This window comes from Mustelus asterias, chromosome 7, assembly GCF_964213995.1.
Source record: "Mustelus asterias chromosome 7, sMusAst1.hap1.1, whole genome shotgun sequence".
Classification (NCBI taxonomy): domain Eukaryota; kingdom Metazoa; phylum Chordata; class Chondrichthyes; order Carcharhiniformes; family Triakidae; genus Mustelus; species Mustelus asterias.
The window spans coordinates 85911127-85933045 of record NC_135807.1 but is presented as its reverse complement, the minus strand read 5'-3'; the positions used below and the strand labels follow the sequence as shown (position 1 = coordinate 85933045).

The following is a 21919-nucleotide window of genomic DNA, read 5'->3' as shown; positions in this document are numbered from 1 at the left end:
CCTCACTAAAACTTGTTTCTCTCAGAACTTCAGGTGCGTTATTCATGTCTTCCTTTGTGAAGACTGAAGCAAAGTATAAATTTAATTCCTCGGCCATTTATTTATTCCCCATTTTGAATTCTCCCATTTCTCACTGTAAGGGGCCTACATTTGTTCTTGTCAATCTTTTCCTCTTTACATACCTATAGAAACTTTTACAGTCAGTTTTTATGTTGCCCACTAGCTTACTTTCATAATCTATTTTTCCCTTCTTAATCAATCCCTTTGTGCTCTTTTGCTGAATTTTAAACTGCTCCGAATCCTCAGGCCCCTATTGTTTTTTCTTGCCAATTTGTATGTTACTTCCTTGAATCTGATGCCATCTCTAATTTTCCTCGTAAGTCATGGTTTGGCCACAATTCCCTTACCACATGCGCCAAATAGGAATAAACAACTTTTGGAGTTCACCTATTCGTTCCATAAATGCCTGCCATTGTCTGTCCACTGTTTTTCCTTTCAGTAATGTTTCCCAGTCCATCATGGCCAATTCATGCCTCATATCCACCTTGACAAAAAGTTCTACCATATTATTGTCACTCGTTCCCCAAGGGTTCTCACAACTAGATTGCCAACTAACTCTTTTTCTCATGGCACAGCATCCAGTCTAAGGTGGCCTCTTCCCTTGTTGGTTCCACAACGTATTACTTCAGAAAATCATCCCGTATGCATTCCAGAAATTCCTCCTCTGTTGTACCATATAAAATCCAGCAACTTAAAGTCTTGAAATGTAGACTGAGAAGGTGATCTGGCCACTTCCCTCCTGCTTATTGCTTTGCTTTGCTTCCCTGCCCTGACCCTCCCACTTGTCACTTATGGGTTCCCACCACCTCTCCCTCTCCTCCCTCCCTCATTCATTTCCCCCTCAGTTCCTCACTCACAGCAAGGACTGGGGGAGAGGGACATCAAGCAAGGTGGTGAGCGGGAATCAGTGAATTCAGGAGAGGGAAATGGCGAGCAGGAGGGTTGAAACAGGGAAGCAGTGAGCAGAAGGATGTGGAGAGGTGAGCGGGAGGGTTGGGGGAAGGAAGCAGCAGTATTTTTTTTAAAAAGGCAGTGTAACTGCACTAAAACGATAATAGAGGCGGCATTATTTGAGGAACTCCCTAATTTACAAACCGTGCTAAAATGAAAACACACTATTAGAACATGGGGGTACCTGTATTATGAAAATATTTAAAAATGAATGATTAAAGAATTCTACTTTAACCTCAAAATTCATATTTACCAAGAAGCGAAAAAAATGCGGTGATCCCAAACTTTTACCCTTGCGATCTTTCCTTTGAGCTTGTCAGTTTGCCCGCCTACCAGGTGGGAAGTGGAATTTAATAAAGAAGTGAGGTTGTGACATTAAATTCTGTGGGATCACGGTGTCCTCAGGATTTCCAGGTTTCCCCTAACTGCTGTTCTTCCCCACTGCCTCCCAACTAATATCAGGTCCTGTGTCTCTGAACGCCTAGATTAGAGCTTTACTATTCATTAATTTCTAATCTTCACGTGTCACAGTAAATGCACAGCTTATGATTTAGTACAGTAACTGGTGAACAGCTTTGTAAAATTGGCCAAGCAACATTGGATGATAGTAAAAGACAAAGATTTTGACTTCAAACAGATGGGAATTAAGAACAGTTTTTATTGGATGCATGTTATGACTAGCAATCTGTATAATGGGTCTAACAAATGAATTTGAGTACAGTAGCATTTCTTCATTTAGACAGTTGCTTGTGTAAAATAATAATTTCTCTCTTTACAGACTAGTATCTCCTGAGCCGCCTCCAAAGAAATTTCTGACATTGGGTTCAAAATTCCGCTACAGTGGCAGAACACAAGCCCAGACACGGAGAGCCAGTTCTCTCATTGACCGCCCAGCACCGTACTTTGAGCGTTCTTCCAGCAAACGCTACACCATGTCACGCAGCTTAGATGGAGGTAAGGAAATCGAGGAGTTGCAGCCTGAAGCAATGTGAAGTAGAACCCTTGTCCAAAGAGGCATTGCTTGTCTGAATTCTAATTCACTTAGTGTGCGATCTCAATTAGAATCCAGGAAAGAGATCATCAGGTTCTTTTTAATCCTACTTTATTCTATTTCATACTAAGTGAGGAATTAACAGTTGAAGAAGATTGTCTCTGAAATTACACCAAAATGTTCATTTATGAACACCTAACGAGTCCGAAAGTCCGCTCTGCTTTTCTTTGAAGAAAAGTGTTAAAGCATTTATTTTAAATGTGTTTTCATCTCCAATAAAATTTATTTCCAAAACTTATCACTACAAGTTCTTTCTTGGAACATGCACAACATGTTTCTATGTTCGTAAAAATCTCTTGCTACGGAACCAGTGATAGACAAGAAATTCCAAAGCAATTTAGAAAGAAGTAATGAGGGATGAATGCCAAACCACTTGAACGTTTATTAGAGATTACTGAAGCTTTGGTTGAAAGAATTTTAAAGGGGGACAGAGTAACAGATGTACATGATTTTTGGGAATGAGGATTGATCCCCCGGCTTGATGGTAATGTTAGAGTTGGGGATATGCCAGGCTCTGAAGTTACAGCTTGTGGTTGTATTCAACTCTGCTGATAGTTCACAACATCTCAAGAATGCCCAATTTTGAGTTGCTAGATCTATTCGGAATCTGTCCCATTTAGCACTGCAGTAGTGCCACACAACACGATGGAGGGCATCTTCACTGTGAAGGCGGGACTTCAGCTACTGGTTCATTAGCTGAGGGAGGGACGGTAGATGGTAACTAGCAGAAGATTTCCTTGTCCATGTTTGACCTGATGCAATGAGACTTCATGGGGCCCAGAGTCGATGTTCTGGGCCCCAAGACCACTCTCTCCCGATTTTATACCACTGTGCCACTTCTGGTGGGTCAGTCCTGTCGGAGGGACAGGTCATACCCAGGGATGGTGACAGTGGTGGTATGATTCGATGAGTACGACTACGTCAGGTTGTTGCTCGATTAGTCTGTGAGACAACTCTCTCAAATTTGGTTAAAAACCCCCAGATGTTAGTAGGAAGGAGTTTGCGATGTCGATAAGGCTGGGTGTGCCATTGTCATTTCCAGTGTTTAGGTCAATGCCGGGTGGTCTGTCCGGTTTCGTTCCTTTTAGAATTTGCAGTGGTTTAATTCAACTTGCTAGACCATTTCAGAGGGTATTTGTGGGTCAACCACATTGCTGTGCGTCTGGAGTCGCATGTAAGATAAATGAGGTAAGGGTGGCAGATTTTCTTGCTAAAGGATATCAGTGAACAAAGATATGATAATGAACAATGGTTTCATGGTCACCATTAGATTAGCTTTTAATTGTTTAATTAAATTTAATGAATAGGTTTATTTACTGATTTCAAATTCCACCAGCTGCCATGCCTCCAGAGTATTAGCGTGGACCTCTGCATTACTAGTCCAGTGACATTACCACTGTGCCACTCCCTCCCATAATCTAAGGGATTTTGGAAAATCATATCTAGTGTGCGCACTACCTCTGCAGCTATCTCTTTTAGAACCCGAGGGTTAGGCCATCAGGTCTCAGGAATTTCAGACTTTAGTTCTTTGAGTTTCTCCAATATTTTTTCTGATATTATTCACGTTAATTTCCTCTTTCAGACACTAAATTATTTTCTATTTCTGATATACAAGTTGTGTTTCCTACTCTTGAAGACGGACGCAAAATATTTGTTCAGTACCATTGCCATTCCCTCACTCTGCATGATGATTTCTCTTGCCACTGTTTCTAAGGGAGCAATGTTTACTTTAGCTACTCTCTTCCTTTTTATATACTTGGAACTGTTCTGACAACCTGTTTTTTTTTATTCCTGGCTGGTTTGCGCTCATTTTATTTTTTCCCATTTTTATTAACTCTTTGGCCCTTTTCTGGTTTTTAAAATAATCCCAATCATCAGACTTGCTGCCATTCTTTGCAACATTATAAATCTCTATAAATATAATGCTATCCTTAACTTTCTGATTAAGCTAGAGATGGATCTATCTTGCCGAATTTTTGTTTTTCAGTGGATTGCATTTTTGTTTAACATTTTGAATGTCTTTTTACATGACTCCCACTGTTCGTTTACTGTTTTTTACATTTTTTTGTTTGTTTACCCAACCAGCCTCTCCCTTTGTAAACTATGTAATTGACTTTGCTTCAGATTCAGACTTGTCATTGGAGCACATCATTTTCAAACTTGACATGGAATTCAATGGTATTGTGATTACTATTTCCCAGTGGATCTTTTACTATGGCATTACTAATTAACCCTGCCGCATATACAATTGTAGATCCAAGTTAGCTTTATCTGTATTTTGTTCCACAACGTATTACTCTGGGAAACTGTCACAAAGACATTTAGTCTTCAGATGGAACAGGAGTTGGGAGGGGAGATAATTGGACTAGCATTTGCAGTCAAAATACTGTCCCCACTTTAAAGTGAAACACCTCTGTCTATATGAGCGATACACTTGTACTGCTAATATTTATTGAAGTGCTATTTTATATTTAAATATCCCCATTTTAACTTGTTCTGCTGAATAAGTAGGTTTGCAGCACTATAATGTTGGACTTTCTCTTAATGATGACGAATGCAATGAAAGTAAAATCTGTCTGCCTGTGTAAATTCCAGTATATAAAAGGGATGTGCAAGTGTGACTATTTTTAAAATCATCAATCAGGCCTTTTTCTGCAAAGGCAGGCAAATGAATTTGAGGCACAGATCCAATAATCTAATTGAAAGATGGAACAAGCTCATGGGCTTATTCCCAATCATAAGTGCCCGTAGTAATTTATGTTTTAGATTTTAGCTTCTGACATATAAACTTTCTGGGCGACTCTTTTTCATGATTTGAAGCTGCCAGCTGCAGTCAATGACCGTAACAATATAGATAGAAATGTCAACATAATTGTTTTTGCTTTGGTGAGGCCCTTTTTAGAAGTCCTTCCATTTATGTGTTTTATGATTTGCTTCTAATCCAGCGATGATCTGTACCAAGATCAGATGAATTTCCTAAAAATGTGTGTTAATATTTTGAACTAATCATGATCTGACTTCACCCTCTTGCAATGTTTGGACGACTTCTTTTTTGGGTTGTGCACAGCAAACAGTCCAGACTCATTATGGTAATCGTCTAAATTAAACTGTTTTAAGTGTTAGTGACAGTCTAGAAAAGCAAAAAAAAAGGACACTTTAACTCTTTGATCTATCTAAGGGTATGAAAATCATCATTAATATGGAAGTTATAGGGAACATAAATGGCTGTTAATATGGTTCTTTAATACAGATTTGAAAAAAATCCTGATGTGAAATGGGTTAGCTGTTCTGTTTGTTTTAAACTATGATTGAACAGAGGTGGTAAACTTCAATTTACTCATACTCATGTTCATCATTGAAATTATATATGTTTTACAAAAACATACAGATTCCATATTAATAAGAGTGTGTGGATTTCATGGACCATAGGCATTTTGGCTATACTGACTAACTTGACCTGCTAAAAATAAACTTTGGAACTATCAGTTTGTTGTGAATGATGTGTCCAGTCTTGAAGGATTGGCAGTGCAAATTTAAATCTCAGTGGTATTCTCCCCCCGCCCCCCCTCAAAATGGTGATGGTATAAAGTAATCATACTGTCGTTCTTGAGGGAATTAACAGCTTGTTTGAATTTCTAGCACTGTTCTTTAAAAATTTTGCCAGAAATGTGGCAATAGTCTAATTTACATAAACAAGGTTTCTGCTTCATTTCTGGCAGTTGCAATGCCTGAGTGGTTGCAGCTTTAAGGACATTTCTGACTTTATTACCTCTGATCAGATGTATGTCGTTTGGTTCAAGCTAATATAACTAGACTGCAGATTTGTCCCTTTTATTACATTGAACATACAACTCAGAAACAGACCATTCAGGCCAACAAGTCTTTGCTTGTGCTGCACACAAGTTTCCTTGCATCTTTCTTAATTTCATCTTAACAACGCACACTTCTAATTGTTTCTCCTACTTTTCCTATAAGTGTCTCTTTTTTATCCTTGGCTTTAGCTTGACTTTAGCAAAAGATTTTAAATAATTTTCCCAACACGGGATTTTCAAAATAACTTCATTGCAGCCTACTTGTAACACTAATAAATAAACTTTAAACTCCTCACAATCCAAGTCCTCAATGAGCTCCACTTTCAGCTTCAACCTCTATCACCCCTTTATCTCCTGAAGACACCAACTCATTGAGTGCATAATTCTTCTGCCACTCTACCACTGTGCTTCAGGAGAGCAATCGCACTGAAGTGGCTGAGGTACATTGAGTACTTTCCAATGGGGTCACTCAAATTTGGGAAGGAATTATGGCTGGTTTCCCTCTTTTGTCTAGAGGCCCTTAGGCCAATCGTAGGAACTCTTTGTGCTACTGGATCCACTGGGCTTAGCTGGACACACTGACTGACGAGTTCTATTTTGTGTTTTTAAAGCATCTGTCACTGAGAACCATGAGATGCTCATAAAGGACTCCATTTCTGCTTCTGAAGTGGCTACAGGTCATTATGGTGCTGCCAAAAGCCTAGCCACAACCAATCTAATAACCACAGTGACACCAGAGAAAAAGGCAGAAGAGGAGAAAGCAGAGGAAGAGGAGAAAAAAGCAAAGATTGACGTTACTCCATCAGTCACACCGGCCAAGCATGAAATAAAGGTAGTATGTTCTGGGGCAAGAAAAATATACTGTCGACAAAATAGGCAGGTGATACATCTGAAAGCCTAGGGAAGTAGGCCATTATTAGAAATTATGATAGGTTCATTTGAAACTAGTTTGTTCCAAACTAAGAAACATGTTTCTGCTTAGAAGTAAAGGATATTTGTGTGAAAATTATTGTTAGCGATGCTGGTATACACTATCTTTAATTGATGCTTTAGCTAAAATAATGAAATGAGGTGCTTGATATGAGCATAGTAAACATTTATGCAATAGAATCAATTGCCTTAATTTCTAGTCTGTGGTTTGTTGATACAATATATTAATGTGATATTATTGGAAAAAATGAAAACCTTGCATTTCTAAGATATCTTGATATCCCTTTTCTTGTTCCACTGCTAGTTTGAGTTTGTCATGTTTATATGTCTTTCTTGAGGCTGATGTTAAGTATCAGGATTTGTTGCCACGTTCAGTATAACTTTAAAGGGTAAATAGAAATTTGAAATTTTTCTGCAAACATTTTGATCAATCTGTGGGGCATTGCATTTTCATAGTTGTTACGTAATCTCCATCATCAAGCATGTATGTAAGACATTTGGGACTATATAATCTTTGGACCTTTCCTTGGGTAGCAGATGAATGTTTTATTGCTGAAGCTTCAAGTCAGTTTAAACCGTCACTGCAACAGCGGTGAAGGGGAATGATTGGCTAACCTCAGAATTTGACTGAGACTTTTGATTTTTGGAGATTTGCATTCTAAATGGTAGGGCTGCTGCTACTTTGAGTTTATTGGAAAACAGCATTTGTAATGTCAGACAGTTTAGAAGTCTGATCTTCACAGGTAGCAGAAGTTCACTTAGTGTGCTACATTTAAGCACTGAAGAATGGTGTCTTGGCTGATCATTTTTCAAGAATGATACTCGGAAACACCTGGAAATAGTTGACCAATAAAGTTTCTTCTGGGGAGTGATAAGGACAGAAGAGGGAGGAAAAAAAACTTATCTTTTAAGAATTTTACTGCGTAAAGATAAGCTCTTATGATCCATCCAGGTGGTTGTTTATAACCTAGGCAGGGTAAATGAAAGTCTTTAAGTTTACCTGTAAGATCCCAGGTTAACTAATTGGACAGTTTTGATCCAATTTCTGGTCAGAATTAAATGAAGCCACGAAACTTAAACTATACGTTAAACACGCGTTCCTTCTCGGACTGTAGGCTGACTGGATAGCTTAAAAAATGTTATACAGGACTAGTCAAGCCGTTGCCCTGAGGTATAAGGCACAGCATTAGCGTGGAGTTAAAAGGCCTTCATTTATACATTAAAACTGTGCTATACCTGACCTAGAAGTACTTGGGTCTCAAAATGAAGTACCCTGAAATGCTTGGTGTCAGATTTAGTGGCTGACATGTGATAGAATGCTTTGGAGTGGTTTGAAGAGTCTACTGCATGAAATGGAGGAGTGAAGGGCTCTGGAAGGCTAAAGTTATATGCAGGTGCATAATATTTCAACCAAGTGTGTCAAAAATGTTTTTAAAAAGTAGCTGTGAAGGAAGGTAGTGGTAGGCAGGAACAAACTAGCGTGATAGTCAAAGTAACTAAATGAGTTACATTTCTCCAACTCAGAAATATCATATACCTAATTTTTGACTTTCCTTGCAAAACAAAATATGAAGTGTGTGAACGCTCTGAAAATGTTGAAAGAACAATGTATGTTATCTATTTACCCTGACAATGCTGCATCCAAATTATTTTATTGTAAGCCAAATCTTAATGAAGAATAAGATTGTATATCTCCAGTTATGTATTTTTGCTGTCGATGAAGAGATTGCTTTTTTTCAATAACTTTGATTTTGCTGAAGTTTACTTCAATTCGTGGGAATTGTAAATGGAACTTCAAATTGTAGAAGTGATTTCTAAAATAGTCCCACTTTCCATCACTTTCTCATGAAGTATTTGAGTGAAGATCAGATCACTGCAATGTTTTCATAGGAATTAGAATTCTGCAGAATGTAATTTTAAAAAACTTGATTTGTTTTTAAAAAAACACATCAGTTAGAGCTTAGCTTTTATGAGTTAAATGTGAGGATTGTGTTACAGATCCAAGGACAAATTATTCTTTTCTTTTTGGACATAAATAATCATCAGGATGGTAAGCATAAAGGAAAATAGGGTTTGATGGTTGTATGCCCATTATGGAATGTGCCCAATTTTCAGTCCACTTTTAATAGTCCATAGAGGTTAATTCATCCTTGGCATTAGTGTAGAATAGTCAATAGTGCATTGACAGCCCAGCCGTTTTTTTTCCATTGACAGAACAAAGCCAGATGGAGCGGAAAATGGGCTGTCAGTGTGCTATCCACCATTTTGTGAGACTGCCAAAGGCAGTTTTCACCCTGTGTGTTTCTGTGCATAGATCTATCTGTAACTCAGAAGCACAAAAAATAATTTTAGAGGGATGAAGCCTGATTATAAATAAATTAGCCAGTTCAGATTCCTGAAATCATTGAATTTATTCATAACCATGCTTCAAAAACCTTTCTGTCTTGTCACCACCTCAATTGTTTTTATCACGTCCAATGATTTACTCTGCGTTTGCTTGAGAAGCTAGATTATACAGCCTGCAGGTTCCTCCATGGAGCAGGGGTTGGCAATCTGTGATATGCATGCCAAAAGTGGAACATGAGGTGATTTTGAGGGGCACTCGCACAAAAATATTTTGTCATTTGCTTATCCCGAGAAGGTGTATTACATTTATTAAAAGATGTGTAGAATTTAAACAGTAAATGTTTGTTTTATTCAATACTGGGATGTTTTTAAGATCAAATTTGTGTAATGCAGAACAGCGCGTTGCGTTTGCCTTTGTGGGTCAAAAATCGCTTTTTTTTTTACTGTAAATTGAGGAGTACAATTGACAATGTCAGCTCCTAAGAAAGGAAGGAAAAGCAAGTGCAATGATCACACGAAGCCGGTGAGGTCTGCATTTTAATTTTAAATGAAGCTTCTGAAGCATTTTAAAGACCTTATTTACTTTATACAATAGTTTAAATATACAGACTTTATAAATGTTAAACTATATTACTGGCACACCAAACCTTAAATTACTATGAATGAACGAAGACTTAGCATGCCACTTCTGAAAGGTTGCCAACCCCAGCTATAGAAGAACAATATAATTCATCCGTTGACTGATCAAGAGGCGCAATTTAGGAAGAATGGGTTCTCCTGTCCCCCTCATGTCTTGACTGAGGCTGGCAAACTGACATGCAAAGGGAAGCCCAAGTATAAATCTTGTCAGCTGAGACTTAGAGCTGGATACTATTAACTCAGAGGTATTGCGGGTGTGGGAGAAGTGTGAAGTGATTGTGTGCATTGTTGCTTGGATTAAGGAACTAGAAAAGATGGATTTTCCAAAAGTTCTGTCAATCCTAATGGCAGGACTTGATAAAGATTTGTATCTCTTTCCCAACTGTAGCCAGCCTGATTGAGAAGCTGGCTGAATATTGAGTGGGTAGGCCGTGGCCTGGAAGCAGAAACAAGCCAGGGAAAATCAAGGAGGCCAAGGGCTGGTGGAGGAAGCTAGAGTCTGGAGCAGGGAATGATGGAGCAAGGCAACATTGGGGAGGTTGGGACCAGGAGAAGTTGGAGTCCAATGGTGACATTGCTGCCTCACAGCACCAGGGACCCCACTTCGATTCTGGCCTTGGGTGAATGTCTATGTAGAGTTTGCACATTCTCCCCGTGTCTGCGTGTGTTCCCTCCGGGTGCTCTAGTTTCCTCCCACAGTCTAAAGATGGGCAGGTTAGGTGGATTGGCCATGCTGAATTGTCCGTTAGTGTCCAAAGGTGTATAGATTAGGTGGATTAGCCATCGTAAATGCGCGGCATTATGGGGATAGGATGGGGAGGCCCAGAAACTCAGATGGCCTGGGTTAAATTTAAAATGATGGTTTAATATGAGTCATGCAGCTTTGTTGTAATATTTAAATTGCCAACTTGGCCCTATGTCCCCCATCTCCATTACAACTGAAATGGGGCTAGCATCAAGATTCAGATCTTTGATAATTTACCGTCCCGCCTTGACTCAAATACATCCATTTTTAGCATTAAAATTCTCCCTTAATCTCCCGAGTTGAGATCTTTCTTGAGTTGTGGTTTCTGTATTCAATTTTATTTTGAGTCATAAGAACATAAGAAATAGGAGCAGGAGTAGGCCATCTAGCCCCTCGAGCCTGCCCCGCCATTCAATAAGATCATGGCTGATCTGAAGTGGATCAGTTCCACTTACCCGCCTGATCCCTATAACCCCTAATTCCCTTACCGATCAGGAATCCATCTATCCGTGATTTAAACATATTCAACGAGGTAGCCTCCACCGCTTCAGTGGGCAGAGAATTCCAGAGATTCACCAGCCTCTGAGAGAAGAAGTTCCTCCTCAACTCTGTCCTAAACTGACCCCCCTTTATTTTGAGGCTGTGCCCTCTAGTTCTAGTTTCCTTTCTAAGTGGAAAGAATCTCTCCACCTCTACCCTATCCAGCCCCTTCATTATCTTATAGGTCTCTATAAGATCCCCCCTCAGCCTTCTAAATTCCAACGAGTACAAACCCGATCTGCTCAGTCTCTCCTCATAATCAACATCCCTCATCTCTGGTATCAACCTGGTGAACCTTCTCTGCACTCCCTCCAAGGCCAATATATCCTTCCGCAAATAAGGGGACCAATACTGCACACAGTATTCCAGCTGCGGCCTCACCAATGCCCTGTACAGATGCAGCAAGACATCTCTGCTTTTATATTCTATCCCCCTTGCGATATAGGCCAACATCCCATTTGCCTTCTTGATCACCTGTTGCACCTGCAGACTGGGTTTTTGTGACTCATGCACAAGAACCCCCAGGTCCCTTTGCACAGTAGTATGTTGCAATTTTTTTCCATTTCGATAATCTAATTTGCTATTATTTCCTCCAAAGTGAATAACCTCGCATTTGTTAACGTTATACTCCATCTGCCAGATCCTCGCCCACTCACTCAGCCTGTCCAAATCTCTCTGCAGAGCTTCTACGCCCTCCACACGATTCACTTTTCCACTTATCTTTGTGTCGTCTGCAAACTTTGTTACCCTACACTCAGTCCCCTCCTCCAGATCGTCTATATAAATGGTAAATAGTTGAGGTCCCAGTACCGATCCCTGCGGCACGCCACTAGTTACCATCTGCCAACCAGAAAAGCACCCATTTATTCCGACTCTCTGCTTCCTGTCGGATAGCCAATCCACGCTAGCACCCTACCCCCAACTCCGTGTGACCCAATCTTCTTCAGCAACCTTTTGTGAGGCACCTTATCAAACATCTTTTGGAAATCCAAAAACACCACATCCACCGGTTCCCCTCCGTCAACCGCACTAGTCACACCTTCATAAAAATCCAACAAGTTCGTCAAGCACAACTTTCCCCTCATGAATCCATGCTGCGTCTGCTTAATCGAACCATTCTTATCCAAATGGCCTGCTATTTCTTCTTTAATGATGGATTCCAGCAGAGTCATAACAGATGTAGAAGTCAAGATCCATTCTTAGTGACTGAGAATACCCGGATATGTTATATAATATGGAGAAAATGAGAGGTTGTGGCAGGAAAGATAGAAAATCAGAATATTATTTACATAAAGTGAGACTGCAGAATGCTACAGTACTGGGGGATCTGGATGTTCAACAATGCTAGCATCCAGGTTCAGCCAGTAATTAGGAAGGCAAATGGAATGTTGGCCTTTATTGCAAGTGGGTTGGAATATAAAAGTAGGGAAGCCTTGCTGCAACTGTACAGGGCCTTGGTAAGATCACATCTGGAGCACTGTGTACAGTTTTGGTCTCCTTACTTGAGCAGGGATATGCTTGCATTGGAAGCAGTTCAGAGAAGGTTCACTAGGTTGATTCCTGGGATGAAGGGATTGTCTTATGAGGAAAGGTGAGCAGGTTGAGCTTATACCCATTCCAAGTTTAGAAGAATGAGAGGTAATCTTGTTAATTCTCAGGTGGCCTCACATAATTGATGCTGGAAAGATGTACCTCATAGGGGAATCTAGAACTTGGGGCCACATTTTAAAAATGAATTTCCCATTTAAGATCGAGATGAGAGGGAATTTCTTCTCTTAGAGTTGTTAGTCTGTGTAATCCTCTCCCACAATAAACAGTGGAGGTGGAGTAATTGAATATATTCAAGGCCAAGTTAGACAGATTTTAAATTGACAAGGGCACTAAGCGTTTTGAGACATGCAAGGCAGGAAAAGTGGCATCAAGGCCATAATCAGAGCAGGCTCAATGAACTAAATGGCCAACTCCAGCTTCTGTATCTTATGATATTTAATATCATTAGCTTGGCGGCAGGGAACGCCAACTATATAATCAGCAAAGCAACTGACCTTCCTATTAACTGGCATGAAACCACTTATCACTAGATGTTGTCTGAAATAAGTCATGCACCATTGCACACCTTCAAGGTTCACCCAATATGCATGTAATCAAAGCCCTGAAATGAATTCAAATGCTGTATCCTGTCTGAGAAGTTCAACTAAAGACTTAAGCTCAGAGTAAACCTCAAATAATTTATAATTTTTAAGCTCTGGTAGTACTCAACTTTTAACTAATTTTATCAATGACCTATTGGCTGCTGCAGTGTAATATTTTATTTTTAGTTGCTTTTAAAAGCAAAAATTACTGTTGAATGAAGCCTGATTGGATCAGGTTAATATTTTTCACTTGTACATATTGAATGGTTTCTGGAAGAGTATTACAGGAATTTTGTTCAATTTCTGTGCCTTCCATATATCCCAAAACCAGATATAAAATTAATTTTAGTAGATTGTTATTTGATTTGGAGAAGAGAATATTAAGCTCTCTTTAGTCTCCTATGCCAAACAACAAACTTTGCCTGAGAATGGCCAGTTGTGTCATTCCCAGCTTCCTGTCTGCTACTGTACAATCAGGGGTTGGGCAGGGCTCAGCCGAAGCCTGGAGCAAATACAAATATGTTCCGTTATTCTATTTAGACACGTGCTAGTTCTGTTTTAGTTAATTCTACAAGACTGGGAACATACCACATCTCAAATTGTGAGCACAAAAATGTACTGCGCTGCAACTCGGCTCTGAAGCACCACTCTTTCACTTTGAATGGACTTGCTAAACAGGTCTGTCATAAAACTTATCTTTGCAGTACTACTGTCATCTGCTAAATGAAATTATGTCTTGAACAATTAGGAAAGGTTCAGATACATCAGAGGAATTATCACATTTAACTGAGGTTAGAAATCCACTCTATATAGATTGACCAAAATTGGGAAATTACTTCCTTTTGTTGTAAACGGTTTTGGTTTGATGAGAGAATGATGTTATTTATAGGTACAAAAGAGTTGGGATTTGTTTGGCCATGAAGCTTTTCTTTAGAGTATAGCAGTACTTAACTGCGTTGCCCATCCCAAGTTGTAGTGAAAGCATAGTAAACTGCTGTCCGAATCACTTTGGTGATGGTACTTCCAAATTGGTATAATAAAGAAAATTCCTTAGTGAGGACCGCAGAGGCAATTTGTTCCCAAGATATTACAGTTACCCGTCTTTAGTGCTAATTGTGGTGGCTGACATAGAAGATGTTTAACGTGATAATGTTAAATTTATTCACCCACCATTTTAACACTATTAGGCCTGATTTTAACTTCAGGTAAATTTTGGACAGATGTATGACTGAGAGTTTGGAAACCCCTGCACAAATCCAGAAATTTTAATTCCTGGGCCTGATTTTAAGGTCTGCTCACTGATTTCCACCTATTCTGGGTAAAAGGTGATGGAAAATCTCGCAGCTCTGAGGCTGTCCTACAGCAAGTAGGGAACATGATTGGCTGCCAGGATCATCCTGCAGATCCCATCAGCTAGGTAAATTACTGGGGCAATTCTAACTTGCCCACCTACCCATTACTTTAAATGGGTTACTGCCTTGTTAAAATAGTGGATAGAATAATTTCATGTGAACATATTAAACCACAGTTATTTAACAGTATGATTTCACCCCCGACAGAATGCAAAACTTTTTTCTTTGTTTTATATGAAAACTTTAATTATCCATCATAGATCCCAACAAGTAAACAAACTGATATAAAACACGATAACAGTAAGCAGTTATCACTGCTCAAAAAAATTGACCTTTTTTAACTGCATTTGTTTTCGTAAAATTGAACTGTGCTGTAGTAGGAAAATTTTCTTTGACATTTTTCAAATTTTCAGAGTTTCCATTAACTTGGGATTCTGAGTCAAAAGGTACCTGAAATTTGACCGGCTCCCTAGGACTTGTCCATCTTCTGCATTCCATACTTCCAATTAATGTTTGTTAAGTTGCAGCATTTTATTTTAAATGACCCCATTGTATCCTGTAAGCCCTTTCACATTCTAAATTCTGTGTGGATGAGAATGCCCAATATGAACTGAACTTGTACTAAAATATTTGGATACAAGAGATGTAACTAATTCTGAGAGCATTGAAATGGGGCCATCAAGGAAACCATCACTATTGGTTGAATTAACTAGGAAGGCGAAAAAGAAGCAGATCAACAAGGTGAGGTGCAAAGAGGCATTAGAAAAATGAAATGACCTTTTATATAAATCAAAGAGCAAGTTAGCAAATTCAGGATTAAATGTGAGCGAGAAATAAATAAGTGGAGAAATACACAACAAAGAAAACAAACAGGGTAAATGATTAGATAGAAAGATTTAATAAATGAAAAAAAGTGATTTAGATGAACAGAGTAAACAAAGCTAATTCTGTATAACATGCTTTGGGAGAAAAGCATTTAAACAATTTGCAGGAATTCGAATTATACTTGTGTAAAATTGTTGTGGGATCCCTGTAATTTAGCATTTCCGAATCCCAAGCTGCTAAATATTTCTGGTTAGCAGATGCTCTGAAATTTTGGAAGAACAAATACTGTGGGATGTATTGACTAATAATTTTCTTTTTTTTTTGTCTTTTTTAAATGTTCCTGCTCATTTCTGTTGCTCCTGCATCTTCTCTGATTTCCTTTTTGTTCCTCTGTAGACCTCATTCTTTGCCACAGATTCATTTTGCTCTTCCTCTTGCTCTCTGCCTTTGCACTGTGACTCTCCTATGTCATCAACGAGCGTTCATAGGAGATGTACAGAGAATGTTTCAAAATCAGCTGATTGTCTTAAGGCTGAAGACCCCAGAAGTACTCCTCATCCACTATTGGACTATGACTCTTCAAACTATGTTGATAAGAAAGCAATGGGATTTAAAAAGGACCAAGATCTAGGGCCTACATCTAGGAAAGGAGGGACCTTGTTTTCGTTCTCCTTGCATCTCCCAGCATCATTCTCTTTGCTAGATGATGATGGCTACCTCACCTTCCCAAGCTTCTCTGATGCCAGTTTCTTACCTGAGAGTTTCCAACGTTATCTGCCCATTCAGTCGCCATCACTTGTCCCCTGTTTTCTTTTCATTTTCTTCTTCCTGCTTTCAGTCTCTTTCTCTGTACCTTTGGCTCTCATTCTCTCCTTCCCTCTTGCTATATGCCTGTGCTACCTGGAGCCCAGGGCAGCCTCCTTGAGTGCCTCAGTTGACAATGACCTGAGTGACAGTTCAGAGGAAGAGGTGTGTACCTCAGCCTAGAACACAGTCCTTTGTGTTCAGTGCTTGGGTGTCCTGCGCAATGTACGATGGCTGCAATAATAATCTTAATTTCAGAACCTCATTGCTGTTTTTCCTTGTTGTTAAAGTTATGTTTCAGTGAGGCATAACTGTAACTTGACTCATCAGATTAGACAAAAAGTTTTTGTACTTGCAGAAGGAAAAAAGTTTCTGGAAAACGGGTCAATTCTTCACAGCTATGAAAACTGTTCAGTAATAATAGTGGAAAAATATGAAGTAATTGGCGTGTGGCACAAAGTTCTTGCTCTTATATAGATGTAAATTCCTAAATTGAATGAGGTCATTGAAATGGGCCATGCTGGCATTTCCCTAGGAGTTGGAGCCAGTTGATGGGTCAATCAGTTTAGTTTCTCTAGTGTGAGACGGCCATAACCTCATTAGTATTACAGTGGACCATTTGTTCTTCAGTGAACCTTGTTCTGCTCAGTGGCTCAATATGAGTTGAAATACCAAACATCAAGGGCCTGATTAGTCACTTTATTAAAGACCAAAAATGCATAATTTTATGTTTGACAATGCAATTTCTTTAAAATCACAGTTTTTATCTCTCTAATATGCCTAAACTCCTATTGAAATACACTGCCTGTTGTTTATGACCTTCTGTTTAATATAGAAATTGAAGTTACTGTGGTCCCTTGTGAATACAGTGTCTAGGAACTGTCAGCATGAATTACTCTCAATGTGACCTTATTCAGTTTTCTGTCTTGACTTACTTTAGTACAAAATGAAAGTCGTATTTTTGATAAACAGTTAAATTCTGCTTTGGAAGTGGATAAATAAAGCAGGCAGAATATATAGTATAATGTTGCAGGCACTAAAGCAGATTCAGGGGTATAGACAAGGTTAACTTCACTGTAGGCTCAGAATGAAAACTTGGTGTCTAATCTCAAATCATCCTCCAGAGTAGGAGTTCTCAACCTTTTTGTTTCTGAGATTCTCCCTCCGCCATCCTATGTTACACAAATTCCACAGACCCTCTTTAGCACAACACAACTATTATTGGGTGGTTCCAGCCATGTGGTAAAATTCGGCAGCCCCCCCCCCCCCCCCATTTGTGCACTCTACGATCCAAGAACAGAAAATCAGATGGGTCACCATAGATCACGTTTACCTAAGCTCCAGGCCTGGTTCCCGATATGAAAAAATGTCTGCTTTCATTTCTGCCTGCACACTACGTGAGTGATGTCCCTGGACTCTGACCTAGAGCTCGCAACAACAGAGGGGCAGTTTGATCAGCTGCCTGTGCCATGCTTCGTTTTGGTAACAGCTGTGATGGATAGGCAGCAGTTGGCCACAAGAAGACCAGAAGGTGTAGTCAGCTGAGCAGTCACCAACATTATTTGGTAAATTTTCTGCCTATGACACAACTAAACGGGTTTCAAATCTCACTAATCTGTTGCTCTGCTTACTGATTTTAAAATGGTGGGCGGGAGAGTGCGCACCACTCAACATGGTGGGAAAATAATCCACTGCCAAATCTCAAACAGATCTGGGGAAATTAGGGAGTGGGGTCTCTTCTACTTTCCTCCAATGTCATTGGTGGCGGCAGCACCACATCAGTCCAACCTGGGCTGAATTAGGGTGGGTTTAAAAAATAACCAATGTCAAAATCTCACTCTTAGCAATAAATGAGGCCCAATTGACATCAGTAGCAATCAGTTTCGCTTTTTTTTTGTGTACCCATTTTGCAGAATAGAATTTTGGTAAGGTTTTATTCTTGAAAGACGCTGATTTGGCAGACCTTTAAACATTCTCACTGACCTCTGGTTGAGAACCTCTACTCTGGAGCACCCAGAATCGGCTGATAATGAAGTGTATATACATTATTATGCATGTTCTGTGTTCCTGAAAATAAATGGAGAAGTTAAACTAGTGGTCATTGTCTGGTCCACGTCGCATGTAAGGATCATTCAATGAATGAGGGTCTGTTTGCATCATGACCTATATATCTGTGCATTTAGGAAAGCATAAATCGGATTTGTATTTGAATCAAAATCCTTAAAACATGGGCTATATTACATATTTACTCTGTATCTTTGAGCAGAAGTTGATTTTCATACTTGATTTACTAGAGGATTTGGTATTGCAGAATCTTTCAGCTATCTATTGTAGTCCACTGAAGATAGGATGACAATTTTGTTTCCATAGTTTTGAAGATTTATTAAAATGAACATTGAAGCCAAATTTCTGAATTCTCTACACAAAAGATGACAAATAGAAAACCTTCACTGTGCTGAAGTCTCTCAAAACATGTTTATAAATGTGTTACAATGTCAGCAACGGTGGAACAGTATCCCTTTAATAGACCATCAAGCACATTTTCCTTCTCGTGAAAAACTGATATCTTGCTGCGTTCTTGGCCCATTCATCCCTCTTCCACAATTCCAATTATCCAGTGCTTCTTCAGTGTATGTTGTTGATAACTAAGCGTCATTAGACAAAGAAAATATTGGTATTTGTTATTAGTATGTAAATAACCTTCCTGGAGTAACTGGTTTAGAAAACGGAGGAAAAAAGTATTGAATTTTCAGAGTGCCAATTTTAGTACTTTCATGTGATTTTTCCCTATGAAGCTTTACAAAATTTTGTGTAACAGGAAACTATGAAAATATGTTGCACTGCTTTAATTATTTCAATAACAGCATCACGTGTCCATGCCCATCAAATGAAATATTTGGATTAATTGATGATAGAGATGTCAGTTCTCATTTTAGTCCTGGTAGAGATATAGCAAAAAATCTTGTCAGAAATGTAGTAAAAAGTCCTTTTTTTTAAAAAAACCTGCTGAGACCACTACAGTCTAATTGCAAATTAAGATATTCAGACTATTGGGCAGTTTGACCATATAAAGTCTAACTTTTTTCATATAAATGCTGCAAGCAGACCTATATATATAATTATTTTTAAAGAGAAGAAATACACAGATGAGGCCCTTGAAAGTTAGACTCTTGTCACAATGACTGAGAATAGTTCTCAAGTAAACTTTGCTTCTGGTGTAAATGAGTTGGATTCTTTCCAACCAAAAATAGTTCGTTACAAAATTGTAATTGTTTAATTTAAACCATACCAAATCAATTTTGTATCTCAAAAAAATGCTGTATAAACATTTAGAAGGTAAACTGGACATTGTTGCATTCCATGATTTTGGTATGTAATGGGGACAGAAAGTTCCTCTTTTGCCATAATATATTCTGCACTCCAAGGCCACCTGAAGCACATGTAATGTTGTTTTTGCTCAGGTGATATTCAGGCATCCCTGTTGGCTACCTTGAAGAGCTGTTCAGCAGCTCAAATGTATGTGGAGTTCCTAATGCCACTTTAAGGTCCCCCCTCGTAAATTATTCAACTTGAGGGGAGCATGTCCCAAATATGTTCCTCTCAGCTTTTCTAGTTCTTGCTGTGGCTTAGCCAACAGTCCTTAAAAAGGAATACAGAAGGCTACCAATCAACTGGTAAAGTTCCTTCTTTTTAATTAGACTTTGCAGCTGAAGTGCTTCACCTAGCCTCACAGCACTCCTCTGAGAGTCGCTGTTGACCTGCATTTGCCCCTTTCCTGTTCTCCTTCACGGTCTCTGAATGCCTAAATGGCATCCACACCTTCACTTTTAAGTATGTTGTTCGCATCCAATTTCAGATGAACCTCCAGTTTCTGGCGTATGTTCTGAGCATGCCACCTATTTTTGGCCTAATCCAATTTCTAGCTCTTTTCCTTTCCCTCTAATAAAATATCAAGTGTTTATTCTTTCTCGGTCACAATTTTATTGAACAATAGGTACTGCAGGTGAGGGACTAAATCTATCCTTGATCCATTGTTGTACACACATACTGTTCCTTTTTAATGAATGCTTCACATTAGCTATAACATGGGTGTGGCCCTTTGGCCATTAGTTTGAGATACATAATTGATCACTTCTGTGTACATAGAGCAGCCATTAACAGAAATAACTTGGGTAATCAACCTCTGTCTTACTGTGGAAAAGGGATTCTCACTCCATGCAACTTGCCCTATAATTGGAATGGGCTTAAATGAGTTCCTCTAGCACCAATATTTCCAAGTTTGTTTGTGTAAGCCATTTGCTTACCAATGTTGCAAAATTTGGTAATATTTGGCCCCAAAACAATCATCTTTTCAGTAAAATACAATAGAACTGAAATATCTTTCTGATGAGGCCTTTAAACAATGTGATTTTCATTTTTAAAAGGCAATCTTGTAACTTGCTATTGCACTTCCCATTTTTGCCTCAAACATTCCTCTGAGCTAGTTCCATTTCATTTGTTTGTTTCATGCTTCTAATGAGCACTTTTTGCGACTGATGCAAAGGCACAATGAGCGATGTGAGTAAGGCACCTTGCAAATAAGCTTCACTGTTTTCACGAGGCTGATGTATTTTTATTCCTGCTTTCCTACTGGACTTCTTGGGATTTTGCTGGCAAAATAGACTGACAGTGAGCAGACTGACACCACGGCTCCTGCTGATGGGGAAACTACCGCAGAGGTTTGTACATTCCACCAGCCTGCATTTCCCATGGAAATGGTCCTCATAATCTCACTTGTTTGTCTGAGAGTTTTAACTGGTGCAGCTGTTAAGTTGACATTAATGTCACCACAAGACGGTATACAGATTCATGTGAAGAAGTGCCAAATACAAAGTAACAGAGCACTTATTCTAAGCTAAAATGCGAATTGGCCAGCAAGATCAGCAGGACAGAGTAGTTCAAAAAGTCATTGAGAAAATGCACTGCATGAAAATTAAATCAGGAAATCATAATCTATAATGGCATTAAAAGCATCTGTGTTTGCCATTATTTCTTCACTTGTACAGCGTGCCTTCTCAAGATTAACAGTAGCGAGATTTATTACTGGAAAATGCAGGCAGTGCATAGATTTTAATATCTTCCAAATTTTCCCAAACAAATGTTGAACCAGGGAATTATTTTGATGCAGAATTAACACTAAGCATCTTGTCCTTCAATGCCCCTCCAATGTTTGCACGCAAAGGCTTGATAACCTAGTTGGTATCAAAACCCACTTTGTCAGGTATCACGGACTGACCCACTTTCACCGCTTTGTGGCGTTAATTGCTCAGTGCACCAAACCACTTACTACTGCTGTTTCGGCATTATTATAATTGGTTCAGAAAACAAAGTTAGCGAAAGCTACAGAAAGCTGTTGTATTGCTCTGTCCTGTTGGCATGTACCTAAAGAGTATTTCCTTCCTGCTGATTTTCTGCAATCATTCATCTTTTGTTCCTCTTTTAAAACTTTTGTGTTTCATTTTTCTACTGTGTTTGCTAATGATCCAGCTCTTGACTAGCCTGAGCGCGTAGATGCCACTGGCTAGTGGGATTTATGTTGCTGAAATTGGAAGGTAGTTGATTGCTGGAACCATGTTGTTACAGCTTTAACAATGCTTATTTTTTTCTCAAGTGCTTCACTTAAAATTAATTCACATTACTTGAAGTCACGTAATAACTGTAGTACTTTAGCGAAGTAAAACATTTTATTTCAC

At 39.0% G+C, this 21919-nt stretch overlaps 1 protein-coding gene across 48 annotated transcripts in view; it reads left to right on the top strand.

Moving 5' to 3' along the window:
- The window catches only part of LOC144495829 (band 4.1-like protein 3), a 189304-nt gene that overhangs the window by 127510 nt on the left and 39875 nt on the right, over positions 1–21919 (top strand). For all 48 annotated transcript variants that reach the window (XM_078216409.1, XM_078216407.1, XM_078216419.1 and 45 more), the window contains exons 11-12: positions 1790–1965; positions 6486–6706. In XM_078216409.1, coding sequence (XP_078072535.1) covers positions 1790–1965; positions 6486–6706 — 397 coding nt within the window. The remainder of the gene's footprint in view (positions 1–1789; positions 1966–6485; positions 6707–21919) is intronic.